This window comes from Sorex fumeus, unplaced genomic scaffold (assembly GCF_029834395.1).
Source record: "Sorex fumeus unplaced genomic scaffold, SorFum_2.1 ptg000054l, whole genome shotgun sequence".
NCBI classification, from domain to species: Eukaryota; Metazoa; Chordata; class Mammalia; order Eulipotyphla; family Soricidae; genus Sorex; species Sorex fumeus.
In genome coordinates, this window is record NW_026606111.1 from 14,449,584 (window position 1) to 14,462,384 (window position 12,801).

Sequence of the window (12,801 nt, forward strand, 5' to 3'; positions counted from 1 at the left end):
TGAGTGTGTGTGTGTGTGTGTGTGTGTGTCTAGTTTGATCAGTTATACCAGCCTCCCCCAAAGATTAGGAAATTATTGTTCATATTTAGATCATTTAAGCTGACTTTTCTTATTATTTTTGTTCTATGATATATTGGTCCATTTTATTAAACATAAACTTGGATTAGAATGTTGTTAAAATTTTCTTAAATATGATTTTTTGGGGGTTAAAAAGAGGAAAGCAGGTATCTCTAGTAACTTTAATAGTTATAAATATAAATGATTTTTGTCTTTATTTGCTACCTTTCAATAACCTAAATTATGATGGAAAAATTACTGTGTACTAAGTTACATTTGAAAACTAAATTCCATTTCTTAGTTAACCAGTAGGCTAAATTGATTTCAATTTTTTTCTTAAGTCTTTGCCTTCTCTTAATCTGTGTTTTTTTACTTTTATTACTCTATAGTTCTCTTTTTTCTCATTGACTCCTCAAATGGAGACGGTGAACACAACTGGGATTGAAGAATTTAAGAACCATTTTTAAATTAAAATTTAATATAAATTTAGGAAGGTGACATAATGAGGAAATAAGCTATGGTACATTTCTGATTTATTCTTTAAAATAATAGTAGAATTCAGTGCAATTACAATTAACAGATTTTAGTAGAAATGACCACATTTATAAAGTTTCTATAGGGTATGAATAATTGACAGTTCTTTCCCAATTTTACATTATTTTATATTTGTATTTCTAGAATTTGATGCCTTATCGAGACTTGGAATCCCGGATGCTATAAGTTACATAAAGAAGAGATACAAGACAGCACAACTTTTGTTTTTGAAAGCAGCTTGTGTTGGTCAGGGACTTGTGGATCAAGTGGAAGCTTCAGTAGAGGAAGCCATCAGTTCTGGGACATGGGTTGATATTGCAGTATGTTTGATTTTTTTTTTTTCTAAAATGTTTTATTAAGCCTCTGAAAACTGCTGTTTTCTAAATATATGTTTACTTCAAAATTTGATATATGTAGGGTTGGAGAGATAGCCAGCAAAGAATGAGTTATCAATCCTACCATACAGAAATTAATGAGATATACCACAATCTTATCTAAGTACCTATGGATTATATTATCGAGCATCATGCAGCATTTGTTTATTCCTTTCCTGTTGATTTCTGCTAGTGTATTTAGTACAAGCTGTTTTAGCAATGACGGTTTCACTTGTTTCATGTGGACATTTATTATGCAAAGAGCCAAATTAATGGAAAGAAAGAAACCAGGCAATTCATTATTTAAAGTTTATGACTTAAATTTTTTATAAATCAGAAAGATTTTTATTTGCCAATCAGAGCATAGCCTGGCCTTGTATACAGCCCACCTGACTGTATCCAGAACCCAATGTGGTCCCCTTAGCACTACCATGAGTGATCCATGAGCATAAACAGTTGTGTCTCATAAACAAAACAAACCAACAAAGTTCTTATTTGGCAACTGGAGGAATAGTACTGTGGATAGGGCACTTGCCCATACATGGCTAACATGCATTCAATCCCCAATAGCACATATGATTCCTCTGTGTACCATCAGGTGTGGCACAAAAACAAAAAATGAAAGAAAAGTACTTATTTTGGATATGCAAGTTCCAAATGATGCCATGTACTTACTTACTCAAATTTCAGTGTTGCCAGATAGGGGTGTGGTATGTGAACAAATTTCCTTTTCTTAGGAGTGGTACTTTCATAAAGGATTAAGGAGCGGGGCAGAGGGTTAGAAGGGTAGACAATTCAAGAAAATGGTGAAATAAAGTCAGTTTTTAGAACAAGGAGTGCGTGCATGTGTGTGTGTCTGTCTGTCTGTCTTTCTGTGTGTGTCTGCGTTGTTTGTTTTGTTTTGTTTTTGGTTTTGCAAGTTAAGCAGTGACTTACTTCTAGCCTTGCTCAGGGATTACTTCCTGGCAGGGCTCAGGGAACCATATGCAGTGCCAGAAATCTAACCCAGATAGGCCACATGCAAGACAAGAGGCTTTCTCTCTCTAGCTCCATGTATATCTTGGAAGTAAAGTTTTCATAACTTGCTGGTAGATTCGTTGTTTGTGGTTTTTTGAGAAAGAAACTACATGTACGTTATATGGACATGCTGAATTGAGTTGGGTGGTTACTATTCTTTAAACTGTTGGAGAATTATGGAGGAAAAATGGGGCAAGCCGGGGATGGACAGGAGACTGCAAATTAGTGCTATTTTGAACATGTTAAATTGAGATGCCTATCATATATGAGTATTATGGAAATGGAAGTAGACATAATTCTAAAGTTTAGATTAATGTTGAAAGTAGAAATGTAACTTAGGACATTATCAAAATATGATGATTGTTGAGCCCATTGGTGTTGATGAGATCCCTTAGGTAGGGGGATGTTTGTTACAAAACATTTCTCTGTATTTCATTAGTCACACTGTGTTTATTTTATTTGTAATTCTAGCCTCTGCTACCCACTTCGTTATCAGTTGAAGATGCTGCAATGTTGCTGCAGCAGGTGATGAGATCATTCAACAAACAGGCTTCAGCTGTAGTCTTTAGCGACACTGTGGTAGTCAGTGAAAAATTTATAAATGACTGTACAGAACTTTTCAGTGAATTGATGCACCAAAAAGCCGAAAAGGTATGCCAGATTGCCTTTTATCTACTAATATTACAGTATTTTCACATTAAATGTTTTTTTTCTGATGTTTTTTGAAAAATGGACTAAGAAGTAAAATTGCTCTCTACATCATTTTCCTTTAATCCATTATTTCTCTTTTTTCCTGTCATGGATTTGTTTTTTCTTTATTGCCGTCAGGTCATATAAGTTAGAATTTAGACAAATGATTTTATAAAAAAGGCCCTCCCGTTGATCGTCGATTTGCTCGAGCGGGCCCAGTAACGTCTCCATTGGAGACTTTATTGTTACTGTGTCTGGCATATCAAATACTCTCAGTAGCTTGCCGGGCTCTCCGAGAGGGGCGGAGGAATCGAACTCGGGTCGGCCATGTTGGCCGCTTGTAAGGCGAACGCCCTACCCGCTGTGCTATCGCTCCATGATTTTATAAATTGAATGATTTATAAAATGATTTTATAAATTGAAATAATAAATTATATACCTCATCTGAGAATATTGGTTTAATATTATACAGAAAAATGCATCTTATATGTGTAAATATAACAGTATATATGATGTGTGATGATCAGTACACAGTTTTCTCTTTAAATCTAACACATCCTATTAATTTTACCTATTTGCGGTACACAGAATGACTATAGAAGAGAAATGTTTGTTCCTACGTAAATTACTTAGATCCTCAAAACATTTGCAATCAAAGTACTTAAAGGAATCATGCCGGATCTGCTTTATTAACTATTCAGTTCAGGTTTCTAATTGGTAGCACCACTTTCTTTCAAAGCCTGCTCACACATAGGTTCAAGCTAACCCACTTATTGTAAGGTAGACTATAATAAATCCATTAGAGCAGGTTGAATTTATAAATTGTTGATATTTATAGTCCTCTTCAGATTTTTAATAATAAAAAAAATACGCAATATTGTTCCACACTTGAGCTACTAAAATAGCCCAGTGAAAATTGTATAGAAGACTTTAGGCATAACTCTCTTTGTTTACCCTGGAAATTTGGACCTACATGCCTTCAATTTCTTCTTCAAAAAAGCAAATTAATACCTACTTGAAATGTAATGAAATCTATGAGAGGTTTATATATCTTTAGTATATTATATGTATGCTACCAGTTACTCGATGAGTATATCATTTTTGTCCTCTTTTTTCCTAAAACTAAAAACTTATAGCAGTTGTCATTTTTTCTTTCCTTATGCTACCTCAACCAGAAAAAATAATTTTTTTTAAGAAATGTGATTTTTCTTGTTTGAACTGTCAGCATTCTAAAAATTTTTCTCTGGAACCCCAAAAAAGAAAAATCATTTTTTAATAATGAAAATATACTTTTGTCAGTATAGATTTAGAGCCCTTTCCTGTGATAGAGAACATATTGCTGAACTTCAAAGTAGTATATTATCTTAAAATAAAAGATCGAGATTGAGTCTACAGGATGAAAATATGCTTCTCTAACTATCCTTATCAGATCATTTTGATAGAGGTACCTTCTCTTTCTGATAATCTCAAGTATCCAAGTGATTATTATTCAGCAGTAGTAGAAACAATCAATCTTAGCTGAAAGGGATTTCATCTGACACTGTGTATTTAGGATTTCTTATTAGATTACAAAAAGCCAAAAATAACAAGGAAAGTAGTTTCAGAGTGGCAACTGTGAAATAAAGCTCTATAGATAGCAGCAATGAAAGAAATTAGGAAAATCATATAAGTCGTAAAGACAACTTTTTTATGTTTTCCTGTTTTGTAATATATACTTTAGCCTACGAAAAATATGATTTATTCCAGGAAATGAAAAACAATCCTGTGCACTTAATCACTGAAGAAGATCTGAAACAAGTTACTATTTTAGAAAGCGTTAATACAAGTAAAAAAGATAAAAAAGATGAACGACGAAGGAAAGCAACAGGTAATAAATTATTAACAAAATTTTAAGAGGGTTTTGGAATTCGTTTTTTATTTTTGCAGTGAATTTTGCATTTATTACTCCCTTTCAAAGACTATAATTTGGTTTGTTTGCCTTTAACTATTAATCATATTTTTTCTAATGAATTAACTTTTCAGTTATTAAAGTGAAGATATTGACTATTACATGTTTTATTAGTTATTTTATGGCCTACCTTCTATTCTCATTTTTTCCTCATGCTCCATGTTCCAGTCTAATAATGATTGTTTTTTATTCTCAATCTTGACAAGTTCATATTTACACTAGCTAGTCTCTCAACATCAATTCCACACGTAGAGCAAGCGATTTGCCCTACTCCAATTGCCACTCATGGCAGAAGCCCTTTTTTTACACTAGCTAGTCTCTGTTCCAGGATTTTTCTCTGCCAGTGTCAATTAAGTGACTTATCATCATTTAGGCTCAATTAAAATGTCAGTTCCTCGGAGATACTCAGTAACTACCCAGAAATTAGGCATCTTCTATATTGTCATCTTTCTAGAGGTGTTTTGAGGGGTTTTTGTGTATTTTTATCACGGTGATACATGTTAATTATCTAAGAACCTTGTCCATGTCAGTAGTTTCCCTTCCAGTAAAAGCACACCTTGGCTTATTTTAGGTGTTTATAAATGTATTGAATGCAAGAACTTCCCATGAGAATTTTTTTTATTTCAGTCACTAGGAATTATATAGAGTGCTACTGGTATTGGGCTGGAGAGATAGAACACACACACTTGCATGTGGCCGACCCCGAAGACCCGAGTTCTATCCTTCTGCCCCTCCCAGAGAGCCTGACAAGCTACTAAGAGTATCTTGCCCGCAGGGCAAAGCCTGGCTGCTACTCATGAGGTATTCGATATGCTAAACACAGTAACAAGTCTCACAATGGAGACATTACTGGGCCTGCTGGAGCAAATCAATGAACAACAGGAGGAGAGTGCTACTACTGATATTGGGCTGGAGCATAGCACAGCGGGTAGGGCTTTACCTTGCACGCTGCCTACCCGGGTTCGATTCCTCTATCCCTCTCGGAGAGCCTGGCAAGCTACTGAGAGTATCTCGCCCGCACAGCAGAGCCTGGCATGCTCCCCTTGGCATATTCAGTATGCCAAAAACAATAACAAGTCTCACAATGGAGACGTTACTGGTACCCGCTCGAGGAAATTGATGAACTGGAGGAAAGTGCTACAGTGACAGTGCTCCTACTGATATTCTGATAACTTATATTTATGATGTAATATTTCCCGTGCTTTTATAATAGGAAAAATTTTATTTGTGCCAACAGTGAAATTCAGTTTGACATGTTTCATCAGAAAATATAGTTATATTTACCATGGGCTGTAACAACTTAAGTTTTGTTTGTAGAGGGATTCACTTATTTCTTTGTATGGTTTCTTTCCCCCTCAGATATTTTTTATAGAATCAATAATGTTTATAATTCCTATTCTGGGAAAGAGATAGTGAATTACTACAATTAATTATAGTATTTGCGGCCATGCATATTTTATCAAGTCATTGAAAGATATAATGATACATTTCTCTTAATAGTTGGTTGCATTCAGTCAGTATTAGTAGCCTCTTTTATTTGCTTATAAAATGAAGAGTCATCAGGTAAGATTTTGTCTGTGCTATTTTATTGTAACAGTATTATTACAGTTACATAGGTTAGATCAAACATGAGAGTTTTCCCCAGGGGAAAACTTATTTTCAATTTAAAAGCATATTTTCTTTAATATGTGCTTTCAAAAATTGTTTTACTATCAGAATAGCAAGGAAAAATTAATAGTTCTTTTAGTAATGGGCTATTATAATATCTAAGGAATACTAATTAGTATCTATGATTATATCTTTAGTGTATAAATAATTGGATTTAAAAAATTAATACACTTTCAGTATTTTTCAGTGTCTTTAGTTTCATTAATAGATAAGTATTTTTTGTTGAATAGGATTTTTTAATGGGAATACCCAGTAACAGAGAAATGCCTCAATACTTCTTACTTCGGTTTACAGTTGTTGAATTTGTTTCTCAGTATGTATTTGTGTAACCTTTACTAGCCAATTGATTAATAATAATATTTTTTTACTTAACTGATTTAATATTTATAGTCAGTACTTTCTGACACCCCTTAAGTGTCAACCATTTACTTAACCCCAGGAAACAAATATTAATGACATATGCCGCTTGCTGTCAAGAAGTTTTTAAGTGGTTGGGAGTGGATGAGTCTGAGTGGGTGATAATCTTTCAACCAAGAAAGCAGTAGCTATAATTAAGTTTTCGAAGTATTGAAAGAGGATACCAAAGAGGCTAATACTAAAAGAGTTGAGCTAATGAGGACACATTTCTTTTAGGAAGGGTAGAAAAGGAAGTGAATAGATGAGTTTGTTCAATAACAAATTAGAACTGTAGAAAAGAAGTGACTGCACTTAGAAACAGAGGGACTGTATTTGAATATTTAGGTTATATCTGAGTTAGATGTTCAAATTTAAGAGATTTATTATTACTTTTATTGAATTTGGTTATGTTTTAAAAGTGGTTACAATTTTCTTTAATTACTAACATGCACCTTTCTACCATAAGGTTAAAATGACAACATAGTATCATTTAAAAACAAAGTTTACTCAGGGATTACTAACTTTATTTTTCCACCAGAGGGCAGTGGAAGTGTAAGAGGAGGAGGTGGTGGCAATGCCAGAGAGTATAAAATGAAAAAAAACAAAAAGAAAGGAAGAAAAGATGATGATAGCGATGATGAGTCATCACACACTGGTATGTAGCTTTATTTCAGTCACCCTTTATATTCCATGATTTTTTTTCACCTTTTTAAAAAGATGTACACAGATATATGTGTTAATCCAACAAGTTGGTTTACATCGTTTCAATGGTCACAAATTTCTTTTTTCTTTTTTTTTTTTAAGACTGTGATTTACAAAGTTTTTGATAATTGAGAGTTTTAGGCATATAATATTTCAACACCAGTCCCTCCACCAGTGTTCCTGTATTCCCTCCCTACCCAAACCCCAACCCTGTCAACTTGACAGGCACGTTACAAAGTCTCAGTGGTTGCAGTTTAAATGTAGTGTTTCTGTTTTGTTAAGTCTGCATTTTGGGTATATGACATACATCAGTAGTCACAAATTTCTTTTGCTATTATGTAGTTATGATAATCACCCAGACGTAGTTCATAATAGGATATATTAATTGTATCAAGTGCCAGTTTTAGTGCAAGCTTCTCAGTTCACAAATTGACATATCAATAACAGCTGTAAATCACGATCCATGACAATCAAATCTCTTCTTTCAAAGTGTGTTAGTGATTGATGGTATGTCTATTTATTTCACTTTATATATTTTGCATCTTTTGGTTACTTTATACACAAGCAAGACACAGAGTTGTGTTTTCTGTATCCCAGTGATAAATCCGTGTGATATATTATCAAGATGGATAATCAAAAGACAGAACTGGTTGACAAAGATGAACAGGCAGCAAAGAAATAAGCGAATACTTGGACATAAAGCATGACTCAACAATAAATAATGTTACAGGAAAAATGCCTTATATTGGGAAGGTTGACATTGCCACTGTTACAGAATACTCTAAACTCATAAAGACTCACTGGTTTAAAGAGGGACAGTGGTTTAACAACAACAACAAAAAAATGAAAATATTTCAGCAGATGTGAAGTTGGCAAAGAAGTTCACATTAAAGGGAACTCTGGTTTCATGTTAAAGGGCAACATTGCAAACTAATCCAAAGTTAAAAAGGAAATGTGACCGTTTGCCAAGGCATAAAAAAGATGCTTAGTCTATTTTGTATGTCACAGGAAGAGAAGAGGGCAAGTACAGTTCAGTTGTCCTTGATAAGTTTTTTACAAAGAAATGAAATTTTTATTCTCAAAGTTTTTGATTTCATTTTTTCATTTTCATTTCATCATCCTGTTACTCGTCGATTGCCTCGAGCAGGCCCCAAGTAACGTCTCTTTCATCCTAGCCCTGAGATTATATTCAAGGCTCTTTAGGAGAATGAGACCCATCATTGTTACTGGTATTTGGCATATTTGGTACGCCATGGGGAGTTTGCCAGACTCTGCCCTGTGGGCAGGCTACATTCGATAGCCTGCAAGTTTGTCCAAAGTAGGAATGAGATAATAAGATGTCATAAAAAGATGTCCTGATAAGATGTCCTGATAAGATGCGGTTCCGGGAGCTGGATTTTATAGTCTCTGAGTCTTGGCGCCAGGGGGCCAGGTGGTGGGTATGACCCCCGCCTACTGGAATTTGGAGGATCTGGGTGGAGGATGCTCGACTCCAATCCAAGTAGGCTGGGAGATCTCGGCCCCGGAACCCGCGTGGATTTGTCCCTCTGCCAGTACCTTCATGTGTGCGGAAAGTGGTCTCAGCATGGTGGTGGCTGGTCCTGGAGGTCTTCGGCTGCCGGAGCCCTGGTCAGGGCGGGGAGGAAAGCTCAACCCGCTCCCCTCCAATGGGCTCCGGCGAGGAACAGCCAGGCGCGGGGGCAGACTGATGAGCTAAATTATTGTGTACTGTATTATAATTATATTTTATTTTCCTAGACCTAGAGTAAAAGCCATTAATGTTTTCTCAGAAACATTTCTCAGAGGTTATGGAACTGTTTTATTATTTCTAGTTGATAATTAAAATACTTTGCATTTTCAACTTGCCTGCTCAGTTTTATGGTCTCCCACTGCAGTGGAAAACAGATTGTTTTATGAAAGTTATATGTGAAGATTTAAGGAGGAAACAATTATGAATGTTTAATTTTTATGGAGACATCCAGTTGATTAGTTGCTTTTACAAAAGGAGGAAAATTATATGTCTACATCTTTCCTCTTGAAAAATAATTTGACTTAATGAAACTAAGCTTTTCCCTTTCTTCCAGCAAAAAGAAAATTATTTGAAATGATTGAGATGCTTATTTTTTAGTTTTTCCCCCAGAGTTCATTGAACATGGCCTAATGCTGAGAGACAGTTATGTGGTTTCAGCTGTTAAGGAGCTACTGCTTTTACTGCCATAATTGTTTGACGTATGTCTTTAGAGCAATGGTTTTCAGTCTTTTCTACCTGTAGACTAACATCAGTCCAGCAGTAGAAATCACTGCTTTAAAATAGTCCAAGAAAGCTACTATAGCTTTTTTTTGATATGCAAATGGAATATTGAAGAAAAAGTTTCTTCATAGAAAGTATTACTTCTACCCTTCTTTTAAATAGTAGTAAGAGTAACTTCTGAGTTTTAATTTTTCACTGATTAATGGACTTCCATATTCTGCAAATATGTTCAAGGATTGCAGTAAAAGAGCATTTAAGAAATAGTTTTTTTAACTAGTTAACTAAATGAAGCATCCGATCCTCCTTTTGTATGTGAATTATGGGGAAGAGTCTGTAGAAGTAGTTAGACCATTAGACTTTTAAAGATGAAACATGTACTTTCAGAAAAGGATTGTGTTTTCATCTCTAAAATGGGGATACAACTAATTTTTTAGCTAAAATAGAGGATATAGGATCAACCGAGAGTAAGAGACTACAGAAGAAATTGTACTTTAGTAACTTCTAAAATGCTTACAGGAACCCATCAGACTATTTAATGTAAGAGATCAAGAATTAACAGTAGCTTTAAGAAAGAATAATACTTGTCTATTTGAAAACTGTGAACTCTACTACTTAGATCTTGATGCAGAGTTAAAAATGTTTTTTTGAGCTCTTTTTGTTTGTAAGGTTCTAGCTTGAAAAATCATTTTTGTATTTTTATACTTAGTAACTATAATATTAGTTTTCTTTGTCTGTATCCCATACTTTTACAAGAAAGTGATTAGCATGACATTTGCATGATTTATAAATAATCCATTATAGTAGGTGCTTGCCTTGCATGCAGATGATCTGAGTTCACTCCCTGGTACCCCATATGGTCTCCCTCCAGCACCACCAGGAGCAATCCCTAAGTGCAGAGTTGGGGCAGGAATAAGCACTGAGCATGCGGCCAAGTGTGCCCACTTCCCAAGGAAAAATAAAAAATCAGAAAATTTAGAAAATTGTTATCCTGATTCATAGCTTATATTTAAAATTGTTTTTATGAGTTACTGCTATTTGACATTGACAATTTTGTTGATGTAAGAATTGCTATCAGTCTTTGTGATAGGCAGTGAATAATTCCCATATTATCAACTATGTTACTGAATCTTCTATTCTTCTAGTTTGCTTATTTGGTTTTGTTATTGTTTCCCTCTGCTCATCTCTATTATAGTGAGAAAGAAACCAGAGGTAACTTTTATGTTCCAGGATGAGATTGAAGATTTTTTAAGAAAACGCATACAAGATGCTCCTGAGGAATTTCTCTCTGAACTTGCGGAATACTTGATAAAGCAAGTATAAAAACATATTTTTCTCTTGTTTTATAATTGAAATTCACTGAATTACTATTTATAATTTTCTCTGAGATCACAGAAAACTTATTATAACTTTTTAAAGCTTAAAATTTATTATAAGCCACCAAAATGCTGGATTTTGTTTGCCAATGAAGGTAGTTGAATTCAAGGAAGTTAAGTGCAAAGTTAAGTGCAAAGCAGTAGATAAAATCAAAGGTCAAAGTGTGGTGATGTCCTTGTTCATTGGACTTACAGTCCTATACCAGCACTAATGATTGCTGGTATCTTCTATAGCATGAAAAGTTACATCTAAAAGTTTAAAAGGAGGATTTTTCTATTTGGATCTTATTTATTTCTATGGGCTGGAGTGATAGCACAGCAGGTAGGGCGTTTGCCTTGCACGCAGCCAACATGGCCGACCCGAGTTCGATTCCTCTGCCCCTCTCGGAGAGCCCGGCAAGCTACCGAGAGTATCTCGCCCACATGGCAAAGCCTGGCAAGCTACCCATGATGTATTCAATATGCCAAAACACAGTAACAAGTGTCACAATGTTACTGGGCCCGCTCGAGCAAATCAGTGAACAACGGGAGGACCGTGTCTGACCGTGTGTCATATTTCTACAGGTCTACAGGTCTGCCTTAAAAATGAGCGTACCTAAATTTGTTTTAATACAAAAAGTATAAAATATTATATATAACTTAACCATCGTTAAGTAGCACATTCTTCCTTCAGGCTTATTCCAGGACGTGAGTTTCCAGGAGCCCAGAGTATCACATGTTTGGAATTTATATATAGCTTAAACAATAAAATTTTCCAGGTTTAAGTGAGCATATTATAAAGGGAGTATATTATAAATTTTCTTATTTAAGAAGAAATATTTAGTTCCTAATTTTTTTTAAGTATCCATCTTGAGTAGTTGAGCATGGATTTTTTTAAAAATTACATATTTTATACAACTACAGTCTTCTGCTCTACAGGCTGAGCTATTGAAGGGAGTGGCCTGGCCAGCTCCCTGTGACGTATTCGATATGCCAAAAACAGTAACAGCAAATCTCACAATGGAGACAATACTGGGTGCCCACTTGAGCAAATCAATGAACAACGGGAGTACAGTGCTACGTATTTTATAGAACTTTAGAAACTAAGAATTTTGTTTTATTCATGGGATCAGGAGGAAATTTATAGTCTACTATCTTCAGATCAACCTTCCATCACTTCTTTGAATTTACATTTTTATTATCATTGTTTTTGTCTTTAGTGCAATAACTTTTCAGTACTTCAAAATTGGGAAAGAGAATTCATTGTAATTCCTGGAATTCGACAGAAAACTTTGAACTGTTCTTTAAATTAATCTTGTTTGAAAAAATATTCTTATAGCATATTTTATAAAGGTTAATTTTTTATAAAATCAGTTAATTTTAATCATCTAAAATGTTTTTCTCTTATACACAGACCTCTTAATAAAACTTATCTCGAGGTGGTCCGTTCAGTATTCATGTCTTCAACATCTGCCTCTGGAACTGGCAGAAAGCGGACAATCAAGGACTTGCAAGAAGAGGTTTCAAACCTATATAATAATATTCGATTATTTGAAAAAGGAATGAAGTTTTTTACAGGTACACTTAACGCTGATTTTCTTAACAATGTTTCTCATTGTCCTTGAACATGCATTTTACAAAAGTACCTTTATTTTTCAGATGATACACAGACTGCTCTTACAAAACACTTGCTGAAGACCGTGTGTACTGATATCACTAACCTCATTTTCAACTTCTTAGCTTCTGATTTAATGATGGCGGTAGATGATTCTACAACTATTACAAGTGAAGTATGTTAGTAATTTTCTTGTC

General features: G+C 34.6%; 1 protein-coding gene across 2 annotated transcripts in view; it reads left to right on the plus strand.

Annotated features, from left to right (window-relative positions):
• Positions 1-12,801, plus strand: part of UFL1 (UFM1 specific ligase 1) — a 34,474-nt gene that overhangs the window by 15,857 nt on the left and 5,816 nt on the right. For both annotated transcript variants that reach the window (XM_056125300.1, XM_056125299.1), the window contains 7 exons: positions 736-911; positions 2,454-2,633; positions 4,419-4,539; positions 7,223-7,339; positions 10,830-10,947; positions 12,404-12,567; positions 12,649-12,779. In XM_056125300.1, the coding sequence (XP_055981275.1) occupies positions 736-911; positions 2,454-2,633; positions 4,419-4,539; positions 7,223-7,339; positions 10,830-10,947; positions 12,404-12,567; positions 12,649-12,779 (1,007 nt within the window). The remainder of the gene's footprint in view (positions 1-735; positions 912-2,453; positions 2,634-4,418; positions 4,540-7,222; positions 7,340-10,829; positions 10,948-12,403; positions 12,568-12,648; positions 12,780-12,801) is intronic.